The sequence below is a fragment of the Pectinophora gossypiella genome, chromosome 3 (genome assembly GCF_024362695.1).
Source record: "Pectinophora gossypiella chromosome 3, ilPecGoss1.1, whole genome shotgun sequence".
NCBI classification, from domain to species: Eukaryota; Metazoa; Arthropoda; class Insecta; order Lepidoptera; family Gelechiidae; genus Pectinophora; species Pectinophora gossypiella.
Window position 1 is genome coordinate 5023595 of NC_065406.1, and position 26856 is coordinate 5050450.

Genomic DNA, 26856 nt, shown 5'->3' on the forward strand with positions numbered 1-26856 from the left:
ACGGTCTTTTAGCCCAGACGCTCTTCCCCACATTGACCTTACTTTGTTTGGCACGCAGTGAAGGCATGCCAGTCCGGAAACTTAGCTAAGAATGTCGAAATAGCAATCGGCTGTTTTGCATTTTGCATGAATATCATATTTTTTTTACTATTATATTATTTTCTCTGGCAATATGCTTTTCACTTATGACATGGACTTTGCTGTGCGAGGCATTTTTTACTTTTATATCTTTTAATGTAAATAATATTCTAGTGAAGCGTTTAATTTTACGTGGAGCTAACGCGCACAAGTCATGTATTTCTAAAGTGTGGATTACAAAAGCATGGCTTGCTGCTATTTTTTACTAAGCGTCAAAACACGAAATTACTATGGATTTTATGAAAAAGCACACTGTGACGTCATAGAAAAACATGATATAAGTACTGTCGGACTTATTATTAAGTAAGTTTTTCTCGATTAAAATTCATAAATAAGTTAAATAGAAAAAAAAAAATCATAATTTATGTTGAAACAAGACCGATTGATTCGATCGATAAATAGGTTTCATAATATTGCGCAATTGTTGTCGATTTACCGCTAACTGCTTTACCAAAATTATGTATTAAAGGTACTTTTAAAAATTACAAAACTTTGATGACACGTAGGTAGGTAATGGTAAAATAAAAATTGTTGCAGATTTTACGGATACAACTCCACTTTTGGTGATTGTTGGACAGAAATTTCTTATTGTTTGTTTGCAAATAACACTACGTAAATACCACGTTACGTATACTTAGCTACTGTATGGTTTACATAATATAAGTATATCGAACGAAATTACTTAATAAGTACGCAGTAGTAGAGCTACTAATAAATAATTCATCGTTTAAATAAGTAACCGAATGTTTAGACAGACTGAATAATACATTTAATACCCACTTATCGAGATATTTTTCCTAGAGAAGGTATTGTCAATTTCTAGATGAAAAACAGATGAATAATAAGGGACTTTCCAGGCTACGTTCTCAAAGAAACATAGATGGCGTAATTTCATGGATAATGTACTTCTGACTACCCCAATTGGGATATAGTCGTGAGCTTATGTTATGTACCTAAATAATATATTCTCATGCAAACAACGAGAAAACTAGGGTCAAGAACAAGATCGTGCAATTGTGAAAAACGAAGGATAATGAGGTGCGGTCAAAGTAACAAAAGCTGGGACTTGAGAAACACTTACTTTTTCCAAGGAAATATTTGAAGTACCATCTGGTCTGGAACTCTGGGTTCTCGAGCACTGGCGCGCTAGGAGGCCCGAAAAGCTGAAAAAAAAAGCAACCTCAAAATGTTTCCGACACAAAGCAAGTTGACATTGAAATAATAAACGCTTACTGAAGTGTTTTAAGGACCACAGAGTCACCTTGAAAAGACCTTGAGACTGAGGCTATATCAAAAGAAGTCTTACAAAGCAGTGATAATTTGGCTTTTAATTTCGTTGTTGTTTACTTCTACTTTTAAATTTCTTATATGTAAAATAAATAAGAATAATAAATTATATGACAGGTTTAGAATAGAGGACAAGGTATAATTACAGACTTCCAAATTCAATTTTAATAGACTGAGAAATCAATATTCTAATTGCTTACTACTACGGATATCGACAAGAATTTTATGTTAAATAAAAGAAACATTTAAAAATAAAATTCGCATATATGTGACTTAAGGTTCTCTTTCACTTGTTTCATTTTAAAGCAATGTGGTGCATGATATCCAATATTGCATTTGCAAAATTCAGTAGTTCATTTCATTCGCATAACATTTCACGATTTTTCTTTCTTGCAATGAACTCATTTGTTCTCTGTTGAAAAGAAAACACAATGTATTTTATCGTCCCGGGATCTAACGGTAATGTTGCAGGTAGGAGAATTTGGCTTAAGGTACGATTTAGTATATAGAGATATCGAAAGAATATAAAAGGTTTTTATCTCTCATCACTGTACTATTTAATGTTTTATAGTGGACAAACGCAAAAAAAATCAAATATATAGCGTAATCCTCAGGTTTAATTATTGTTTCAGACAAATCTGAAAAGAAATCTGACAGAACGGAGTTTCTAATTAGTATCAATTTCTAATATTTTACGTTATTTGTTCGAGTAAAGAGGAAAATTATTTTTTGGGTGCGAGTACCAAGTTTAGCTCATGAACTAGGGAAATAGGTAGTTTAGAATTGAATCACGATCGTAGGGTACTACCACACCCCGGACACTTCGTACAAACAACCTCGTTTTACGCAGACACTACACATTGACATTATAATAGTACACGCGCATCTGTGTGTGTGACGTGTGACTCCATACAATTCAAGTCTATACTCTGTTCGAGGGGGGTGAGGTAAACCTAGCTCAGCCACTGGCGGGGAGCGGAGAGTTGCCGTTCTATACGTAGTATTTATTATTTCTTCTTCTATGGTACTAAGTACATTGATTTAGCTTAGATGTTCAAAGACGTATTTGTCGTGGGCAAACCCACTGTCAGACTGTTTCAACTTGTTGAATAAATTGAAGGAAAACGAAAGATTGTTTATGTCGTTTTAAAACTGAAGTGAAAATGTTTTCTGGAAGAGGTAGTCTTAAATCTATAACTATTTTATTCCACGGCAGTGCAATTTACTCCCACGAGCAATCAGTGAGGGATCAGATTGATTCAACGGTATTATTTTTTAATCCGGAATCTACCCACTCTTCTGTCTCTTTTGACCTAATCCCTCCCTGAAATCTATAGCACTGAAGTCGAGGGAAATAGGTATAAGTCGGATAAAAGACCAGCATTTGAAAACTTTAAGATATGCCCGAAAAAAAAAACCTCAGTAAATGTATCTACTCATAAATAATATATGAGTACGATTACATAATTATAGGTTTTAAAAATAGGTTTTACATATTGTAAGTACCATCAGAGCTTTTTAATTGTTAATTCTATCTCCATAGCATTATAAGTAAAATCTTTATTTCCTCTACAAAAATAGAGGAAATAAAGATTTAACTTACTTAAAAAAAATATACTGTTTTTTACAGGGTCCGCTTACCTAACCTGAAGATTTGACAGGTCCGGTTTTTTACAGAAGCGACCGCCTGTCTAACCTTCCAACCCGCGAAGGTAAAGCCAGTCCAATACAGATTAGGTAATATACCTCCGAAAATGCATTTCTCGGGAATGTGGGTTTCCTCACGATGTTTTCCTTCACCGCTGAGAACGTGATAATCATTTATGATCCAAACATGAATTCGAAAACAAATTTGTCAATCATTGGTTTAGGCCTGTGCTGGATTCAACCTGCGACCTCAAAGTTAAGTTGGTGAAATGAATACATTTTATTATGATTATTTATTATTATAAAATATAGTTGAGGCCTGTCTACCCAACAAACGAGGATTTCGGGAATGGTAATAATAACATTTGTATTTATTTATTTATTATTAAATACATATTAGTGATTGATTACTAATAAGAAACTTATGCAGTAATTCTGACGGTTTTTATTTAGATTTTACTGAAGTACCAACGTAACCAACAGCTGTTAATCCCAAGGATTAAGCTATGTATTTGAAGTACTGTGTGGGTTATGAGTGATTTTTGGTGACATGTCCCCACCGGTATTCGAACCCAGGGCTGGATCGTATGCCCGTCACTCAACCATTGGACTACGGAGGCAGTTGTTTCAATTTAGTTGAATTACTGTTACTTACGTTTGTCGACTTCAAAAATATTAATGGTAAAGATCGATAAGAAACGATAAATAACTTTTATCATTCACTTTATCTATATGTTAAATCGTGCTTAAATTAAGTACAAGCCTAAGCCTAATAAACTACTCCCATCACATTATCGTCAAAACTGGGGTCTTTGAATACTTTTCTTCCACCAGAGAGCAAATAAATGTATTGCAAGAGATCACACAAACATATATGTATTAACCTTTTCATGTACGGTCACGAGCATTAATATGTATACACTTTGGTACCATGTCACATTAAAATTTTTTGACAAATTGAACTGTAAGTCTCACTAAATGTTAAATATGTTAGTGCGACAAAGTCCTAAAGTGGGTAGATTATATTGCTCATGACTGTATTAGTTATAACTAGGTGAAATTCTTAACAAATAATGTTGTAGGAAGATATTTAAAAATTAATATATTATACAGTTTTCATATAGTTTAGCATGAGATAGGTGTCTACCTTAATAAAATAAAGATTTTTCTCGCTTGTGAGAAATAATTATTTTCAAGTCGAGAAAATACCGAGACACAGACGTCAAGCGCATGCAGAAAAGAGTCCTCAGTTGCAGGAAAACATTTAAATACGAGAGAATGATAATAGCCATTCTTGTATATTTTTTGTCCCATGTCGGGCGCCATTAACTAGCGTAGTATTTGTTTTGAACAAAGACACTGCTTGTTTGTGACGAGGCGTGTTTTCAATACAGAACGGTGATACAAGTGAGGGTGATATTAGTGGTGTAAGCCCCACATGCTTGCGGGTGTAGGTTCAGATTTTTATTTGGTTAAAAACTTTATATCTTTTATTTATATTTATATCTTTATATTTGATTATCTCTAGTAAATTTTAGATACTTCTAAATCTCTACTTGTAGACTCATATTTCTTTGTTTTCTAGGCTTATATGTAATATGACTCGTGCTTTTGAATCTTCTTCTTTTATCGTGTGGGTTATGAGATGGACTACCTACCTCATCAACCCAGGTCTCAGGGTTACTATTGAGCCACCAAAGGCCCCTCGCATGGCTCATGTAACGACTACTTACTTACATCAGTAAGTAGTAACCGGGACCAACGGCTTAAAAACAGCAACAACGGCTTGGTGGGATGCTTTTGAATAATGGTACAAATATCGAATAGTGAGGGAAATTGAGGGGGCATATATCTTCATTCCCTTAGGTGAGTGGGGTATGGTGCGCTGATGCCCCGAGCTTAGTGCGCGAGTTAGGGCGGCGCGTCAGGAATAGTGGTGCGGATCCCCGCTCAGAATTGTACCTGGTGCAAAGCATATCGCTGGCTATTCAACGCGAAAACGCAGCCAGCATTATGGGTACATTTGCGCCAGGTACGATTGGAGGCGGGCTGTTTAAGTAAGGTCTAGTTTAAGTGTTAATTGTATTATAATTTGTTTTACATTGAATTTTATTTATTACTTTTATTTTGATTTAATATTATTTTTGTTTTTTTTTAATAAGTCTATTTTTGTTCTGTAATTAACTGTTTTGTTTATGGTGTAAAAAATATAATTCATACACATTGGCAGCTATAATATTTCTATTTGCCAGTTTCTATAGTCGTTAGAAGGTATTTCGGCTGTCGCAATTATATTGATTGATGAGGTACAAGTCGACCCCGGTTGCTCCGACGTGAGACATGGTTACGGAACTGACCTAGTAGGGTCCAATGGATATCGAGTACCGAGCAAAGTGTTCTGCTAGTTGATTGTGCTGAATAAATCAATCACTATGTCGTTGGGCGTTGACATCGAGATAATAATAATCATCGGATTTTTCAATACGTTTTCAGAAAATGGCTAATTTCTAATCAATTATTCCTTAAAATGCAGAAGAAGCATAATAATAAAAAAAGAAAAATATAGTATGTAATATAGTAAAAATAGAATAGTATTACGAAAGCAGTAATAAAGCGAAGGTTGGTGGTAGGGCCGGCAGAAGAAGACCCAGAAGGACGTACAAATTGACCAAATTGGAGATGTCCTTAGAAAAGGTTCAGTACGATCTACTCTGAACCGGCGTGCGTGTATGAAACGTTTGATGAATGTGGAGGAAGCAAGAGAAGTATGTCAGGATTCAAGCAAATAGAATTAGGCGTGAGTTTATGTATGTATGTATGTAATCCTTCCAATTAAAACTGTGATTAAGAGTTTGGACTATTAGTAGATACTTACACTGAATATGAATTGTAATAATTAATATTACAAATGTATTTCGAAAAAGTGTACAGCACTATTGCAATATTTTCTTTAGAAATAGACGAATCACAATATTGTGAATAACATAATTATTTTTGATACTTACTAATCATATTACATTTTATTTATCGGACTTTACATAAAGCTATAAAATTAAGGCCGTTACCTGAAAGGCTGTTACAGAAGACGTTATTTACCGAAAAAAGACATATTTCAGTGGATATTGACCGGTGTGTACAGTTGGAAAATTGTATTCAATAAATCAATCACCACGCAGCTGTGAGCGATAGACGTAGGTAGACGTCGATAATTGGCCGGATTTGGAAGTTGCGAATGGTTTTTGATAAAAGAGAAAAAAAAAACAACTGCCATCTATTGAATAAAAGCAGAACGAGAACGAGAAAAACTTAATTTTTATACCGCTCCAAGAGACCGCAGACATAAGTATTACATGTTAATTTCAACTTGATAACCAACCTTTTTGACCCCCCTGAACTATATAAATATATAGTTACGTTACATTTCATAAATGCTTCTTTTTTTCTTTTAACAAAACTTGAGTCGATTGTTTAATCGACCAATGTATATTTATTATTACTAGGATTACTAGCTTAGAGTAGCTTAGGTACCGGCGCATTCCATTATCGACATAATACGATTATCGTGTTAGACGCAACGTGATATCTCAGTCAACATCAGAGACATGACTGGAATTATTAAACAGAATGGAACGTTTAAACTGTCTTGCCTGTTTCAGATTGGTGCTAATTCCTGTAAATACCATCTAATTTTATTTTAAGTTATATCTGTCATTTTCTTATCCGCCGAAAAGGAAAGGGACGGGTAATCGACAAGCATAAAATTTATGGAACACACGTCAATTTTAAGTAAAAACCTAAACCAAGCGTCTAAAAATTTTACGTCCGTCAATAACCCGACACAGTTAAGTAGACAGCACGTCAAACGGATTGCATACCAGGGACGTACCTTTTGATTCGCCCGGGTTATTCATTCATTTACTCATTCTTCCTAAAATTAAGAGCTGTGAATCATCCGTCCCTTTCCTTTTCGACGGATATGAAAATGACGGATATAACTTAAAATAAAATTAGGCGGTGTCTGCAGGAATCGGGGCCATTATGTACCTAAATAGGTATAAATAACTACGATAACCACGTAAGTTCGCCTTCAAAGCCTATTGGGGTAAGCGGATTCACCAGACATTCTTGTGCATTTTTGAAGAAACAGAGATACATTTAACAATCGCCGGGTAAACAGTGTTTTTATTTGCTCCACTTTAAAAAATAATTACGGTGGTTTTAACTGAACTGTTTAAGTTAAAATTTATACTCATACATTCCTTATAAGTTTGATGTGTAATTTTAATTTTACTTTATTTTTAAATACTTAAGTACCCTTAATTGTATAAGTTATGTACGCCGTAATTGTCATATATATTAGTCACAATACTGTAACCTTATAAATGTAAAATGTTTTAATATATGTGATGCGGTTGTACTTTATAAATAAATAAATAAATAAGAAACCGCGCTCCAAAATTATCAATGAAGTAATTTGTTTACATAAACACCATATTTTGAAACATTAATTTGTGAAGTCAGCTCCACTGAACATTTTGAAGAAAACAAAAATGTTTTCCTGCTAAGACATCAAAGACAATATTATAAAAAAATAGAGATATTAGGTCCGTACCTCATCCTTTTCTCCAAGGGAGTTTCCATTCTCGAGGCGGTAGCGCCTCTGCACTGCATCCAATGTGCCTGGATCCCCTGCTGTTCCCGATAACTGTAGACAAACAAATACACTTCCATTATTATATTATATAAATAGTTAGTTATACAGCTTCGCAATGTGACACGTCTTAGCATGTGATTGAGGCAAAATGAGCGTCTTCGCGTCTTTGGAAAAACGTTTGTGACAGATAAAAAGCAAAATATAGTTTAATAGGCTAGTTTCCATCTAGTCAAATCAGTTACTTTTTACCACAATCCACTCACAATCTAGGTCTAGCCACAATGGCATCCTGGGGGGTATTGGTGACAGGTATGAGTGTCCTATAATTAGGCAATGGGTGTCTGTTCTGGTTGGACCTAATAAGGATTCAACTAGAATGAACCATAAATATGTATACTTTTAATAATTTAATTTAAATAGAATTGTTTAATTTGATACTAACTTACTTTTAAGGTTTTCTACTAACACATGTATGGATGAAAGTCTGAAATAAAAATGTTTTTTTTTTTTACTAAAGGTCAAAACACGGAATCACTATGGAATTTGTATGAAGAAGCGAAAAGAATTTGTGTGACGTCATAAAAAACGTGATAAATGTATATGTTTGTAAATATAAAAAGAAAATGTTTTTCGTTAGTTTTAGATCTGTGTCTATTTAGTAAACAGAATTTCGTTATTTATTTTGAACCTAGAACACGACCCAATTGGGTGTTTCTAGTTTTCAAACAGTTGAGAACCTTTTAAACAGCAATTAAAGAGTGCTTGTGTTCTCAGCGCCTCAAACCTATCCTTACATTTAGATTAGTGCGTGAGAAAGATAACATGTCATACCAACATGTACCTGGTCCTGGTCTGGAGAATTTCCATATCTATGCGGAATTAATTTGCATATACATTTCATTTGAGCGACTGGTGTGGAAATTACAATACGATAGGTTCCTACTTCGATAAAGTAAAATCAAGTACTTAAGCATTTAGACGCTTCGGGTTCGCTTTGGACTAGCATTTACTAATAAATACTACCTAGTGTGTTTGTAAGTTCTGGATCAACAACAAATACCGCCGCCTTATCAATCTTCTTATCATGTGGGTTGTGAGGTGGAGTACCAACCTCATCAACCCTGGTGTCAGGGTTACTATTGAGCCGCCAAAGGCCCCTGACAGGGCTCATGTAACGACTACTTACATCAGTAAGTAGTAACCGGGACCAACAGCTTAACGTGCCTTCCAAAGCACGGAACAGTGCCCTATCAATAAAAAATAAACACGTGGTCAACGTGTGTATTAGTTGTTGTTGTTTAAATGCGCCTTATATATGCCTTATATAAGGCAGGCAAAGATCCGAGGACCATACAGCATTGACTTTAGTAATGATGTTCGAAATTCATGATAAAAATAGGCCTAAGCCTTGTCTTCGGTTATTAATATCCAATTTAGACCAGTGCCTTGTCTTCAGTTTTCAATCTCTTTCGTTTAAAATGCAGCAAATGATAAATTACATTTATGATAAAACTACTTAATAAATAAGGAAACTGTTTTAATATAAGGAAACTGTTATAATAAGGATTTTTTTTTCCTTGGGCAAATTTTTCCTGGTATTTGATCAATTAATTATAAATAATCAAAAAATCCAAGAAAGAAATAAAAGTAAAGTAATAATAGTTAAGGAAGTACTTAATTAGTTTTATTTTATTGTCTATGTAATGTTTGTTGGTATGTTTGTATTTTTTTTGTAGTACTTATGTGGCGTCCTGAAATATTAAATACTTTTTTCTTTCTTTTCTTTTTAATAACAAAAACAATCCGATACCTATAGATTAGAAAAAGGAGTATTAATAGCACAGCCTTGACATATCGATGTTGAGATAGCAATGACTGAACAATGTAGGTTGCGGCAGACAAGCGGACTGCCATTGTCATGTGCTTAATAGTGTCAGCTCAGTTAATAGTCTCGGCTAAATGAAACCCTATAGTGTCTATCAGGGTTGCCAGGGCACAGGGCCAGAGAGAGATTTAACCTAGTTTTACATTACAGTGGGTATAGCATATGCATTCAGCTGGTTTTTGTGTTGCAAAATCGTCCTAAGAGTACATTAAGGGATAGGACGATCCCCTATACGGGACTTGCACCAATAAGCTATTAATTTATTTTACGTGCAATATTCACTAACACAATTGGCATTATCATCATAGAACGTCATTTTACAGTGGTTATTATGAGGTTTTTAATTCTTAATAAAGAAGTATAGTTATATAGAGTAAGTAGAAAATAAATTAAGTAAAAATCAGAAGTGGGCAGCCCTAAAGTGAAGGCTTGTTTAATGTCAAGACGCGCCCTAGCGTGTTGTCGCGTGTGACTGTGAGAAGTGTGAACGAGACATGCATTTTGTTCCCAATCACACTAATAGCAGTTAACTTATATTGTTTGGTTTGTTTCGAATATTTAATATAGGTAATTTGATGATAAATAAATGATTGTCTGTGATGAAGTTCAAATAAAATGCTAGGTTAATTAGTCTCAATTTTAGGTAGCAAGTGGTACTGATTCCTGCACACACAATCTAAATTTATTTTAAGTTATACCTATCATTTTCTTATCCGCCGAAAAGGAAATAACTTAAAATAAAATTAAGAGTTGTCTGCTGGAATCGGGACCAATGTCTGTAAAACACTCGATAGAACAAGTTCTACACAGCCTTAGCAATTCTTTATAAGTTTTACGATTTATCTTTTTCGTATCCTTAGTCGCCGTATTATTCATATTGCAAAGAGTTGGTACTTACTGTGTTTTTTTTACACTGTCCATCAGAGTTTTTACAATGTACTCTACTTGGGCTCTGATATAGATGTTTCTACCGTTATAGCGTTGATTATGGCCTACCCACATGATTAAAGACCTTTCACCCAATTTAAACGAGTAAGTAGGTTTGTCACCACTCCGTTGAATGTAACGTTTAATCAAATTGTAGGTACATAATTATGTGAGAAGTAATTACTTATTCCACAGAGAAATATGTTTCTCTCAAACACAGAAATATGTTTCTCTCCCTTGAAATTACTGTGATATGTGATGCGTATCTCAATATACCAAGTACGAAGGGGAATTTATTGTAATTACTCGTAATTACGCAAATTAATGGCAATGAAACTCACATACCGTCTCTTCGTTTAACTTAATATACCTATGTGAACACGTGGGTGGTGTATTTCCAATTGATTGGAGTTATTAAACTTTATAGGTACTTACCTACTTAGGTGTTTACTTATTTTTTTCTTATAGTATGTATTCGATGTTTATTGAGTCAGAAGATATATACGTATAGGTATGAATAAAAAGTTTGGATCTCTTAGGGTAGTTTGAAACTAATTTTCAGGCAAAATGTGCTGCCGGCGTTCATACTTGAAAAATCATAAATACTTTTCGGATATTTTTAATTTTTAGTAACAAGGATAAGTCCTATACGGCAAAAGTCATATATAATATACACTTTTTAGTAGACTAAATTTGGAAAAATTTATATAACTAGCCCATGTATGTAAATGAAAATAAGAATTCAACGACCGTGTGTCGAAAAAATTGTAATTTTTCAACGAATTTCCGTTCACTTTCAAGAACTACTTAAATTAAATTGGCAATTTCTGACTATTGTGGAGAAGATGATATTTTCATTAAAATTTTAGGAACGTAAATTTAGCTTGTAAATTGAAATTCTGTCACTAAGGGAAAAGTTATAATAGTTTGTAATTTTATGATGATTTAAAACTTAATTATAATGTCAAATCAATAGTTGTCAACGCAAACTTATAAATTTTCCTCTAAGTCTAGTTAAAACTTTAAAAAATAACTTTTTATCGGGGCCTTCGTAGAATTACCCATTTATATTGTTATGTCTGTTAAATCAGATAAAACCGCTTTCGTAATCGGGAATCACCGTTTTCATTAACCGGGCAGTAAATGAGTTTACGACTCGTGGCGATCGTCAATCACACGATGGCCGCTCCCAGTAACAATAAACTCATTCACCAGATAATACCCATTTATCACTTTTGATCACAAGTAGTGATGCTACGAGCCAAATTTGAAGTAACTGAAAATATATTCTACTTCTCCACCAACCCGCAGTGGAGCAGCGTAGTGGAGTACGCTCCGGTTGATTGAAGTGAATCCTGTGCCCAGTAGTGGGACGTATATAGGTTGTTTATGTTGTTGTATTATATTCTACTTCGATGTCGAGGCAGACCACCAGCCTGATAACGGCCTTCGTGGTCGAGTGTTTGGGCATTAGGCTTAGAATCCCGTCACAAAAATCACTTTGTGATCTCTATAGTTTAGTTAGGATATTTCAGGCTGATCGGACGGCACGTTAAGCCGTCGGTCCCGGCTACTAATTACTTAAGTAAGTATGTAGTCGTTATATGAACCAAGTCAGGGGCCTTTGGTGGCTCAATAGTAACCCTGACACTGGCCCTTAGCTGGTGCATGTAACGACTACATATTTTACTTAAGTAAATAATAGCCTGGGGAAAAACGGGACATCGCTAGAGCGGTAACGAATGTGATACATTTTGGTGTCATCCTTGGTACATAAACAGCCTATATACGTCCCACTGCTGGGCACAGGCCTCCCCTCAATCAACCGGAGGGGGTACGGAGCATACTCCACCACGCTGCTCCAATGCGGGTTGGTATGCAAGGTGGTCATCCTTGGTAAAGTCAATTAATTAGTGCCGAATTGAAGTAGGTACATACAATCAACTCGAGTTATCGAATGTATTAGGTACTTGATACTTGAGTATTAATACTTTGTTAATAACATCTCTACTATATTAAACGGGCTCACCTTCGCTGGCAGTAAATTTGAGATGAAGTGGGTATTATGGGTGGCAGATAAGTAGACAAAGGCTGGCTTATAAAGGATTATGTGGAGTGGCTGCCTGTAGGCATCTGCTTTGCTTATTTACAGTTTGCAAACGAATTTACATGCGAGAGACTTTACTTTCCATCATTTGTAACCAGACATTAGAATAATTGAAAATGAAAGGTCATTTAGAAATTAATATTGCGAGAAAGAGTGCGCGTATATAAATCTAGTAAGTAAGTAGCTACATGTTCTCGGCGTGACATTTAAATTTAATTTACTTATTTCTTTTGAGAAAATAAGGAAAACATTGTAGCGATATTTACGTCTTGCTTTTTTTGTAATTGTTTAGTGGAAATTTGATATGATGTTATTGTCTTTTTTGTTCTATTCTATTTCTTTTTGTGAATAATAATAATTATTATTATTCTGTCAAATCTTCAGGTTAGGTAAACAGACCCTTTGAAAAACGGGATAATGCTAGGAAGATGATGATAATGAATAATAATTATTATTATACACAAAAAATAAATATCGCTACAATGTTTTCCTTAAATTAAGCAAATAATAGTAAATATGACATAAATATAATTGAGTAGATAACATAGAAGTGGGAATGGACTGGGTCACATATGCCGTTGAACCGACAACCGATGGGAAAGACGGATTTTCGAGTGGAGACCGAGTTTTGGAAAACCTAGTGCAGGATGCCCTTGGGCTAGATGGAGTGACTACATCCGTAAGGCTACGGCTGGAAGAGAAAATCCGAGGACTGAACTCAGTGACTCAGTGTAAGAGAGGTCCAGCAGTGGACGAGCGTAGGCTGTTAAATTCATCTTTTTTGGGGTTAGATATGTATACATTTTTACAATATTTCGAATTTGTCAGAAATATAATATTTCGAATTTGTCAGAAAATAAATTTAATGCTCATCTGAAATTAGATTAATGATTACCTAAATGCTTGGTACTAAATGTGTTGATCTAGTTATTAAATAACATATAAATGCATACCTATATTGATTTAAAAGATGTGTTGCTCTTGCAGTTTCTTGTCATTTCTACTCTTTAGCCATAACAGCTTGCGAAGTGACGTAGATTCAAAAATGTTACACTGACCTTCAACAAAATCCATGATAATTACGTTCAATAAATGATTCTGATTCTTGTAAAATTTTAAATTACCTGTTTATAAAATAAAATGGGTTTGTATTTTTATTATCTACGATCAATGCAATTATTTTTTACAAGAAGTATTTTCGACGAGGGTTTAATTTATTATTGATTAGTTTATTTTGAAATACGAACTCAATTACGAAATAACAATGTTATCACCTTTCTCGTATAACGCATTCAAATTTAGTAGACTTTATAATCGAAGTAGACCTATTGTATGAGTAATAGGGTAACCCTACCATTGGGTGTTACATTACCCTTTTATTGACCAATTTATATATTTTAGAGAGCAGGAAGCGGGTCAGAAAGGCCATATCATCTCCTTAGCGTTATCCTATTTTCACGGGGTCCGCTGAGGTACCTAACATGAAGATTTGCCAGGTTGGGTTTTTTACAGAAGTCTGCCAGTCTGATCTTCTAACCTGCGAAGGAAGACCTGCCTAATACAGGTAGGTCACATACCTCCGAAACATATTTCTCGAGAATGGGTTTCATAACTTTTTCAATTTTTTCAATTTTTCCTTTACCAATGAGCACGTAATAATAATTTATGATCCAAACATGAATTCGAAAACAAATTCGAGAAACATTGGTTGAGACTCATGTTGGGATTAGAACCTGCAACCTCACATAGAGAGTCACCCGTTCTTCCGCCTGGGCGACTACGGTTCCCCACGGGACAGAAAGGCCATAGGCTAGTGCTCAGGGCTAGTATAAAAAATACCTTCCGTATGTCAGTGTATAAATAAAGAGGGTGACGGGATGATATAAATAAAAAGGTTGGTTTATGAATAAAATATTAGCCATTTATTATTAGATGGTTTATGTGGCTAATGTCAATACTGAAGCTTGTTGCACGCAGAATGCTGGAAGAAATCTCTTTTAGAGATAAGTCCACCTTTGGTAACGTTTTGTCTTTTTGTTTTCGTTTTGACTACAAAATAATATAAGTACTCGCAAGTGTTAAGGTTAAGCCTGGCCTGCTTACTGCGTTTTCCCGTCTCTGTATGCAATAAGAATCAGAGTTAAAAGGGAAGTCTAGTCGAACATACCGTGATCAATTGAGAATGTCTTAAGGAAAAGCAAGGTTGATAGAAAATACCTACTTTAAACCGTCGTGTGTGTAACGGCCTCCGCGGACCAGTGGTTGAGCGTTGGGCTCATGATCCGGAGGTCCCGGGTTCGAATCCCGGCGGGGACATGTCATAAAAATCACTTTGTGATCCCTAGTTGATGACTGAAAACTAGCGCTGGATGGCGCCATAACATGGCTCCATGAATAAAATAACTAATATAGCTGCAATAAATTTATTTTATTCTTATTCTAGTTTGGTTAGAACATTATAAGCTGATCAAAGTAAGATAATCCGTGGTTCGGAAGGCACGTTAAGCCGTTGGTCCCGGTTACTTCTTACTGATGTAAGTATGTAGTCGTTACATGAGTCATGTCAGAGGCCTATAAACCCTGACACTAGGGTTGATGAGGTTGGTTATCCACCTCACAACCCACACGTTAAGATGAAGACAGTCGTGTGTAACGAAACTAAAGTAATGAGTGTGGAGGAAGCGAAAATGTGGTGTGTTAGGATCGTAGCAAGTGGACTTCCCTGCTTACTGAAACAAGCATCATCTTATGAATTATCTCGTGAATTATTTCCCGAGTAACATTACCCACGTGGAAACTCGTGCCGAAACGTTTTCAACTCGACAAAAATAAACTCTTTCCATTTCCTCTGTTCTTATATGGGTGAATTCAGCATGGTATGTCAGGTGGAAGAATTTCAAGGCTCATTAAATATACGTAATGTAAGAAATGTTTGCTTCTAAAATTGTCTGTGAAGAAGATTTAAATATTTTTGAACTCTCGGGCTTTATTTTTGTGCGCGGGTACAAAAATATTCATTGAGTACTTAAGTATATTAAAGGTCTTATAAGGTTTTATAATTTATTAAACGAGAATGAAAATATCGTTAACATGAACAGCAGTTGAGTTTAAAAACTAGCAATCTAAGAATATTTGCAGCGGCATAACTGCAAACCGACTGCGATCCAACTGGAACCCAACTGCAATATAACGCAGTATTATTGGCTTGTAGTTCAAATAGAGTTAGTCTTATCTGGCGCATTATTCACATGCTACTTTTTCACGTAGGCACCGGTAAAGGAAAATTTCAATAAAAAAATATGAGTTTGTGAGACTACTCGTGCAAAGCTAACATCCGTGACTGATATACTTTTATTAAGGTCTTTGTCGTCACAAAGGACGAAACGATGATGAAGTCAAAGCTCAATGTTTACCAACATTGGCGGATCTAGAACTTTAGCTTTGTGGCTCTTTAGGGGCTTGGCTTTATGAAAACAAGCTTGGCTTGAAAGTAAGTAGTAACCGGGAGAAACGGCTTAACATATAGGAAGTAAATTATAGTCAGTCCAACATAATATGTAGTAGTAGTGAGTGGTAGTTAGTAGTCGTTACATGAGCCATGTCAGGGGCCTTTGGCGGCTCAATAGTAACCATGACATCAGGGTTGATGGGGTTGGTAATCCACCTCACAACCCACACGATAGAAGGAGAACATAATAATAAGTATATACATATAAACTTATTAGGGCATTGTTAGGGTAAGTGTGCTATTGGTAAAGCTTACCTACTGGTGCCTATTTTGGCGATCAAAACTTGAATTTGTTTGACAGCCTTCAATAGCGTACGTTCACTACGTGAGTACAAGAAAGGAGTACTTTGTGAACTGTCAAAGTAAAATAAAATTATTTTTGTGTCGATTAATACATAACAATAAAGATAAATAAGGTAGATTTCAGTTTGATTTGAGATTTGGCTTAGGTGCCCAGTACCTAGTACTCATAGATTTGAGCCCTTATGCCTGGATCCGTTACTGCTTACCAGTTTCCCTTTATTGTGAGTTACAACGGCTGAAGCGGTTCTTTATTAGCCGCCGTGGGATTAGCCAGACTTATTACGCCGATTATCCCTCGGCGAACATTATTGCCTCGCAGGTACGCAGTCAATTGTTTTATTGCTGTCTGAAAATAGCGTTGCGGTTGCTTGGCAGTGAAGAGAATTTATTATTGCAATTTGCAAACGACGACGGTTTTAAATAGGTTTTTGTTTGAAAAAGTTAGTGCGCTTACAGACCAACGACGCCAGTGGTACATTATTATAGGTAACAGGTCGAGATCGGTACCACGGAACGGACATAAGGAGGTTGGTTACTTGGTAAGTGTTAAAAAGTTGCAGATGTATTATTATTATTTTAGTTACTGTCTTCTTCTATCGTATGCGTTATGAGTGCTGTCAGGGTTATTATTGAGCCGCTAAAGGCCCCTGACATGAATCATGTAACGACTATGTACTTGCATCAGTAAGTAGTAACCTGGACCAACGGCTTAACGTGCCTTCCGCACGCACGGATCATCTTACTTTCAGACAATGGGGTGATCAGCGTGCCACCAGAACCACCAGATCGTGAGCACGATGCTTAACAATTGGACCACGGAGGCTGTTTTTTTAGTTACTGTGTAGTGTAGCTACACCATCGACTCAGCAAAAAACTAGTTCTTTTTAATGAATCGTTTTCATATATCTATTCCAATAAAACTATTATACGAACGAACCGGCCAACTGCCCCGGGCACGCGATCGGGAGTAATAATGTTCCGGAAAAGAAAGTTAGGCAAAAAGTTTGATTTATCTACGAGAATAGTAGAAATCGTAGATATTCTTATTGGTTCCAAGTTCAACTGTAGAAAAACTCGAAATGTTGAGATTTAAATGGAAAAATACGCCTAATACGTCACATAACGATTGGTTTAACGTGATACTTAATTGTTTCTTAAAACTCCAGCCAAGTAGTTAATGCCATATATGGCGAATCTACAATAAGTCACGTTATAAAGTTTCTTTTAAGGCGTTGCGATGGGATGGTAATGTTTCAGACGGATTTCACAAAGGATGCGAACTGTAAAAGTGGGACGAGAATAATTGCTGAAGGAATCAGTGACTACTATTTGTCTTTTTGAGAATCTGCCCTCATGATGGACTAATGTTATGGGCGATAGGCTGATCCCTTATCACCATAAGGTTCATCATATCCATCTTAGGACTTCGTATCAACAGTGGCTGCAAGTTGTCTTTGATTACTTGTGGCTCTGCCCACCCCATTTGGGATTACGGGCGTGAGTTTATGTATGTATGTATGTATGCCCTTATGAGAAAAATACCCTACCGACCCGTTCGATGGCGTTGGAGATCGGAGAGCTAAAGCGTTTGCTGTCCTGAGCTGGCTAGCTTTATAGCTAAGTGATCCACTTGTCAAGGATCTGTGAGCCCATTTGACTGACGAGAATTTAATACTGTTTCTATCGGACTTGTGAAATGACAAAGCTATAAAAGTGGAAATAAAATACGATAATAAATACCTAATTTATCTCCACAAAAGCCATCGAAGCGAATGGGAAAATGATTATTGTCGATGAATCCACTGTCGTTCGGAATTATCTGTTGGATGAATTTTCGTTTTATGCGTGGATATTTGTTAATCGGAACGGACAAATATAAACGAAAGAGATAACGTAACGGCCATTTTCCAGAGGATAAATTCTCGTGCTGTAATATAGTACCTATTCATCATCATCATCAGCCCATTAGCGTCCCCACTGCTGGGGCACGGGTCTTCCCTATAGATAGATAGGGAGATCGGGCCTTAAACCATCACGCGGGCCCAGTGCGGATTGATGGTTATTAACGACTGCTAATGCAGCCGGGACCAACAGCTTAAGGTGCCTTCCGAAGTACGGAGGAGTTCGAGATGAAAACTTTTTTTTTTGTGGTCACCCATCCTATGACCGGCTTTTGCGAAAGTTGCTTAACTTCAACAATCGCAGACCGAGCGCGTTTACCGCTGCGCCACCGAGTTCCTCTAATATAGTATTACTATAAAATTATTTTTACGTTTATTTTTATTATTTTTATTTATTATTATTTAGCCTCTTTAATGAACACATTTACACAATTGACAGATTGATTACAAAAGACCTATAACTACACTACATTATTTTATTGAAGTTTGAAAATAGTCAAAACTTCATCCGTACCTACAGGAGATAGTACGTACTACAAACTCTTTCGTATAAGACTACTTCCATTATAATATTAAAAATTCTGACAGCGCGTACGATGCGGAAGAATTTTAGAATTTGATCATCAGCTTGATATAAAATGTAGATATAACTAAAGCGGTTACCGAAGACGATACGGCACACCACCTATCACGTTGATCTAACAGAAAGGTTGGTGAGGCGGGGGTACTTAGTTCATCCTGCGATGGATGTACCTCTAACTACCCCAATTGGGATATAGTCGTAAGCTTAAGTTACATCTATGTTAACTAAGTCCGGTTACAATCGACCATATTGTACAATTCATACCATATATCATTGTACAAGAAAGCACATCTTTTTATATAGTTTTATCTCTTTTATTTAGGTTTATATTCCTTTATTGTCTTTGTTTTTGATAATGAGTTTTGTCTTTTGTTCTTCTTGTAAATAAATAAAATTCTTGGGGAGGCCTGTGTCCAGCAGTGGGACGTATATAGGCTGTTTATGTTATGTGTAAAATATATTGCTGCTTGAGAACCGTTTTTATTATTGGTAGATCGTCAATTATCATTATTAGGTAGGTACGGTCACGAGCATTAATATGTATACACTTTGGTACCATGTCACATTAACTTTTTTGACGAATTGAACTGTAAGTCTCACTAAATGTCAAATATGTTAGTGCGACAGAGTCCTAAAGTGGGTACATTATATTGCTCATGACTGTACTTATACGAAATCATTTTAGTTATATTCCATTTCTAAATCTGCAATTATTTTAGATTCAAGTAGATGAGAAAAGCAAAATATTAGTAACAGAACAGTAGTAAAGTGAAGTGGAAATGAAGATTGAAAAGTTTCAAGGAATAAGAGAAAAAGTGCAAATTAACAATGCTTTCAACTGTAAGTAACTGCTAAGAAGTTGAAGGAGAGTCTGTGCCATAGAATAAGGAATATTACTGCGTACAGAAAGGCAACTCTCCGTTCCCCACCGGCGGCTGAGCTAGGTTAACCTCACCCCTTGGTCTTTAGTCTTCAAACGTATGGGCGTCAGACGTTATTTACAGAGTTACGCGTGTACGATAACGTCAATGTGTAGTGTCTGTGTAAAAAGAGGTGTTTTATATGAAGTGTCCGGAGTGTGACTGTACTCGTAGTTTATTTATTTCAGGATCAAGTATTTAATATTTCGGTATTTATTTTTGTAATAAGACACTTAGCATAAGTCGCTTCTGTAAAACACCAGACCTGTCAAATTTTCATGTTAGGCAAGCGGATCCGTGAAAACGGGATAATGTTATATAATTTAGATAATTTCTATAATAACTTAATAAGATTACTTTTATATATATTTTATAAAAAGTTTTACCATGTACTGCAGATTCGTCCATTATCATAGGTAACAGATTAGCAATTATAACAATAACAAGACTCACTTAGTAGTGACACTATACTACCACACTACACTACTACTACACTACACTATACACTACGCGCTCACTACACAATATACACGTTATACTATGTTATGTTGTTGATATGTTCTAAATGCTCTCTATTTGTGTCGTACAGTGCAGTAATAGTTTGAGTATTCTTAAGGGGCATGAGGACCAGTGCAATCTGTAAACAATTTCTCGGTCAAGTTGCCATAACATCCCCGCCATTTGTGGCCGGGCAATATGTAATTGCTCGTATAACTAACTAGTTAATAAACTTGCTACAAGTACTGGGGTGTTAAAAAGGCCATATCAAAGCAATGTTAAAAAAGCAATATTGCTTTTTGACTTTTCTTAACATTGCGCGCTTACTTTTTATGCGCAAATGTCAAAATGCAATGTTGCTTTTTAGTTGAATTGCTTCGATGTGGCTTTTTCAAACCCTCTGTTTCCCTAGAAAATTGTTCGTAGGTACCTAGGTGTCTATCAATTAAATGAACTACTTAGTTTAGATACGATATAGCCTCTAGCTAGGTATTGGCATACCTACCTAGATCGGGCGCTGGATACTAACAAAATCTATAATCTGATTTAACATAGCATCACGCCTGTATTTAAGAAGGGGTAGGCAGATGTGTAACAGCGTACACCCACTATCCGCCATGTTTGTCCCATGTAATAAGGGGCGAGCCTATTGCCATTAACCGGACACACATCATGGAAACCACATGATAGTATTAGATTGTGTTTATCAGTTATAAGATTTTCCGTTCCAAGCGATTCAATATAGTTTTGATTGACTTTAATCACTCACATAAGTTCGCTACATATTACATCTGAAGTTACATCAAGTTCTTGTAAGTTATAAGTTACATTCAAGAAGGTCTTGCTATTGGCAATTTGGAGCAAACAGTAAACAGCCGTAGTTGTAGATTACTCTGCAATGTAGAGCGAGTTACCGCAGTCGAACTCCGTGGTCATGCTTTGCGTTTGTGTTTACTATTACTTTGGCGAATGGAAGTCTAGTTTACGGAGCTTGCTTTGAAAAGCATGTATTCATACATTCACATACATGTAAGTTTTGAGGTGATAATAGTGTCAAAGTTAAACCGCGTCTCTGTAACAGTACATTTTATAACTAGTTACTCAGGATGATATTAATGGTATTTTGTTAATTTTTTTAAGAATCATGATTTCTTATTCAGATTTCTGGGGGGTTAAAAGGCCAAAGGTGTGTTGCTTCGAAGCAATTAATCTAAAAAGCAATATTGCAATTTGACATTTGCGCATATAAAAGTAAGTGCGCAATGTGAAAAAGTGTCAAATAGCGATATTGCTTTTTTAGATGAATTGTTGTGATGTGGCCCTTTTAACCCCCAGTTTTCGTTACGTTGTCACTAACACCCTGTACACACACATTATTTCAGTGCACATATTTTGTCGTATCAAATACTTTGCTTTCCATACCCTGTTTTGTGCAAAACATTAGCGAAGTGTGAGAATTGGTATTTGTCTTGTTATTTTAAGAATATAAATGTTGGAGAACGTCTTCTCTAACGTGACGTTGTCAATAGATAATTCAATACAGCATAATATGGAATAAGATGGTTAGTATATCATCATTCGGTTAATCATAATCCATTTTTAATCTTTATTACTTAGGCGGTTATCACACGACGCGGTCGGCAGTGCGCTCGGCAGCGCGATCGTTCGTGCGGTGAGGTGGTGCTCGTGTGTCAAGAATCGACAGTTTACATACAAGTCAAATACAACATTGCCGACCGCTTCACCGCTAAACGCAACCTCGACCGCGTCGTATGACAACCGCCTAAGTGTGAGTTTAAGTTGTCTTCTAACGTTGTCCAAATAAGGATTGAGAGCATAAAGTTATGCACGTAATTAACGCTTCGGACACCAGGTGCTACAAAAGTCATTATATTATTAAAACAAAATACCATTGAAGTTGGCTTGTTGACCTGTCAAATCTTCAGGTTGGGTAAGCGGACACTGTGAAAAAGCGGGATAATGCTAGGGGGATGATGACCATAAAAGTTGACTTTTAGCAGTACTTTTGTAATTGCTAATCGTACATAGCAACCTTAAAGATTAAGCAATCTTGCTTACCTTGGCAATAAGACCGCTTTTTGTACCACCTAACCGATTCGAATTGTTTATGTAATTTTTCCTTTTTTTTTGTTAATGTTTTTGTTGATGGATGTACCTCTGACTACCCCAATTGTGATATAGTCGTGACATTATGTTGTGTGTTCTTTTTTCAAACTTCTAAGGTTAATAATGTTATACACAGAATACGTGAAAACTCAAAACAACGATGTCGTCTGACGTCAGAACTGTAGAAGTTGCCAGAACCCCAGTCTCACTTCTAATGTCCCTCTGGTAAACAATTTAACGAGAAACTTGCCGCAACTCGTAGTTCTAATTTTGTAATTTAGAATTCAAACGCTTCCCTTGATTCGCTGTAACTTTGTAAATGTAATAACTAGTTATTACGTTATGTATTTTCAAGCAATGTTTTAGAACATAATCATTTCTAACAGTTCATCATCATCAGCCCATTAACGTCCCCACTGCTGGGGCACGGGTCTTCCCTATGGATGGATAGGGATAGGGAGATCGGGCCTTAAACCATCACGCGAGCCCAGTGCGGATTGATGGTTATTAACGACTGCTAATGCAGCCGGGACCAATGGCTTAACGTGCCTTCCGAAGCACGGAGGAGCTCGAAATCAAAACTTTTTTTTTGTGGTCACCCAACCTATGACCGGCCTTTGCGAAAGTTGCTTAACTTCAACAATCGCTGACCGAGCGCGTTTACTGCTGCGCTACCGAGCTCCTCACACACTTTCTAACAGTTAATATTCAATAATGACATAATTGCATATCGTCTGACTTAACAGTTATTACATACCTTATTTGTCTGACTTAGCTCAGAAAATAAACGGTTGTTACCTTTGGGCTGAGCTTTACACATTTTTTATGCTACATACAGAGTGCTAGTGACATCGTAACCAAAACTTGATAGTATATAACTTGAGTTGATATCAAATGGAATTTCCTTTCGGAAAACTTCATGAAAATTTTAGTCTTTTTTATTATTATTTTCAGATCCATACTTTTTATTCGTTACGGCGAGGGAGATGATTCAGTAAAAGCATAGATTTGAAAATAAATTTAAAAAACACAATAAATAATCATGAATTTTGTGACGGAAAATTCAACTTGTTATTACCTCAGAATTTATTAAGCTAACAGTATTCAGTACGGTGTCACTAACACCATGTATGAATAGCACACATCTACTGTCTGCAGCATACACATAAAAAACATTACGTGTCTATATGAACGCATAGCAAAACAAAACTGACTAGAGAAAAGAATTCTATTACCTTCCAGTTCAAATATTGACTTTGCAAATAAGACCCCAAGCGCATTAAACAAGGAAGCTACCAACCTGCTTTTACCTTATTTCTTAGCTGTAGTAAAGTGAATTTATTAAGCTGTGTAACTTGCATTTAGTTACGTAGTAGAGTGGCTTAGTCCTTTCAGTAAACAATTCACTACGCTGTACAGACTTCCCGTTGTACTTAAAGGTCTAACTAATGGTTTGGCGTACGCTTGTTGCATATAGAACCGAAAAAGTGGATCGACCCGCTTTTCCGCCTCTGTATACATCAAGCATATTTAAATTTCTATCGTTATATATAGTGGTCTGTCGTAAATCAGGATTAACAACTACTTTTATATTTGAAATGAAAAAAATCAGCTTGGATTTTCAGATAGGTACGTGGAATTCGTTCAGATAAAACTATAAGTGAAAATTTACCAGTATTTCGAATATTCTGGTAGGAAGGAAACAAACGAGTTCTCTTGTCAGGGACAAATTTACTGCCTCGCCTTGCACAAAACGAGATATAAGGTCTTTGAACCCTATTCTTCTACTATGCAGATACAATTCCACTCCATACATAACATTACCTAAAAGAAAGCTATTGTGTTCGAACTACTATTTTTAAAGATGTTTTTGTTATAGTTAAATAATACGTGCATAAATTTACTACGCCGTAGTCAAATGCTACGACGCTACGTAGCAATTGTTAATAGTGTAGCAAACGAAGAACAATGCGATAGTTATAATTGCTAATTAGCTGTTAAAATTATTAATGTGCTGTTCGTCACAAAAGCCAATAGAATTTCGGCTAAAAAATAATTATATTTTTAAAACAGTGTCACTAATTATCTCCGACATTCTATCAACTATTTGTATTCGATGACATGGAAAAACTCATACAGGTTATTCTGCTTGTCATTTCGGATAGTATGACGTGATTAAATATTAACGTATTTAACTGTTGGAATGGTTATCAATCTCGTCATTATTATGGATACTGTTTCTGAAACCCACAAACCTAATTTTCCACTGTCCCGTTAAGTCTTTATTAAATTAATTTCCTCAAGGTTGCCTGTATGAGATTGCTACCTTAGCAATAAAGCCGCCTGTTGTACAATAAAACTGATTACATTTGTTTATTTTTAATATTTATTTTAAGTGCAATGAAGAATATAAGTATTGTATTGTAAAGGTACTTCGGTATGTAATATTCTTCTTCTTCTTATCGTGTGGGTTTTGAGGTGGAATACCAGCCTAATAATATAATGAAATAATATATATTTAGTGTATTATTCTGACAGTGGGTTTTACCTCAGAGAGCCGTATTGCTTTGTCCTAGCGTTTTTTTAGCGTTGTTGATTTTGCAAAGTTGTAGTCGTACAGCGGCAATAAATTATTTTTTGGTGCTATTTGACATTTAAATTGAAATAGCAGTACAATGCCTCTTCCTTTAATAATAAATTCATCAATTTGCCATGTCACTGGAGTGTTATCGTTATATTGAATACAATAGGTACCTGTTGTCTGGTAGGTTCTATTGTCCCCATATCGGTTTATATGGATTAATCAGTTATTGTAATGTGGCAATTAGTAGTCATGGAGTATTGATGAGAGCTAGCGATTGAGGACAAAAGTCTCCATGGTCCAGTGGTTCAGCGTTATGCTCACTATCTGGAGGTCCCGGGTTCGAACCCCGGTGGGGACAAATCACAAAAATCAGTTTGGTTAGGACATTACAGGCTGATCACCTGATTGTCCAAAAGTAAGATTATCCATGTTTCGGAAGGCACGTTAAGCCGTTAGTCCCGGTTATTACTTACTGATGTAAGTACGTAGTCGTTACATGAGTCATGTCTGGGGCCTATGGCGGCTCAGTAATAACCCTGACACCAGGGCTGATGGGGTTGGTAATCCACCTCACAATCTACACGATAGAAGAAAGACAACTGGAGGAAGCATAGTCTAGATAACACAGCTATTGATACCGAATTCAGCAGATATTCGTATCTCCTTACATATATATTATAAGTTATACTTGATATATTTTTGTCCACTGAAAAGGAAAGAGACGAATGATAGACAGTTTGTAAATTTTAAAATGAATGAGTGAGTGTAATAACGACCCGGACGGATCAGCTAGGCATTTCGATGGGTTATTGTTTTTTAATATTACATAGCAGGCAACTATCAATCATACAGGGTGTTAGTGATATGTAACGAAAACTTTGAGGGATGATTCCGACCATAATCAACATCATCAAATAATTTAGAAAAGCACTAATTTTGCCATGAATTTTCCGCCAGGGAATTCCACACGATATCAACTCAGAATCATAGTCTGAATCATCCCCCTTAGTATTCGTTACGGTGTGACTAACACCCATACGTACTTACTCGTAAAGTTATCTGTACGGTCACGAGCATTAATATGTATACACTTTGGCACCATGTCACATTAATTTTTTTGACAAATTGAACTGTAAGTCTCACTAAATGTCAAATATGTTAGTGCGACAGAGTCCTAAAGTGGGTACATTATATTGCTCATGACTGTACGTGTCGTACGGGGTGTGACATTGTAAGTAATTGTAACGAATACTGAGGGGGATGATTCAGCTCATTATTCTGATTCAATATCGAGTGAAATTTTCTATTATATATTACAGATCCAAAAAAACCGGGACAAGCACCCATGCCATGAGGAGCTCGGTGGCGTAGCGGTTAACGCGCTCGGTCTGCGATTGTTGAAGTTAAGCAACTTTCGCAAAGGCCGGTCATAGGATGGGTGACCACAAAAAAATAAAGTTTTCATCTCGAGCTCCTCCGTGCTTCGGAAGGCACGTTAAGCCGTTGGTCCCGGCTGCATTAGCAGTCGTTAATAACCATCAATCCGCACTGGGCCCGCGTGATGGTTTAAGGCCCGATCTCCCTATCCATCCATAGGGAAGGCCCGCGCCCCAGCAGTGGGGACGCTAATGGGCTGATGATGAAGCACCCATGCATGTGCTGCACGTATTATAGTTTTTAAATACATACTTACTTACGTACTTAAAAACACACCCGTAAACGCTTGCAGCTTCTATTGACACAAACTCCTAAACTAAATATGATGAACCTTATATATACGTATATAC

At 36.1% G+C, this 26856-nt stretch overlaps 1 protein-coding gene across 3 annotated transcripts in view; it reads right to left on the minus strand.

The window, feature by feature from the left end:
- The window catches only part of LOC126380022 (GTPase-activating Rap/Ran-GAP domain-like protein 3), a 314259-nt gene that overhangs the window by 29574 nt on the left and 257829 nt on the right, over nt 1–26856 (minus strand). For all 3 annotated transcript variants that reach the window (XM_050029130.1, XM_050029111.1, XM_050029120.1), the window contains 2 exons: nt 7685–7777; nt 1220–1301 (listed from right to left, as the gene is read on the minus strand). In XM_050029130.1, coding sequence (XP_049885087.1) covers nt 1220–1301; nt 7685–7777 — 175 coding nt within the window. The remainder of the gene's footprint in view (nt 1–1219; nt 1302–7684; nt 7778–26856) is intronic.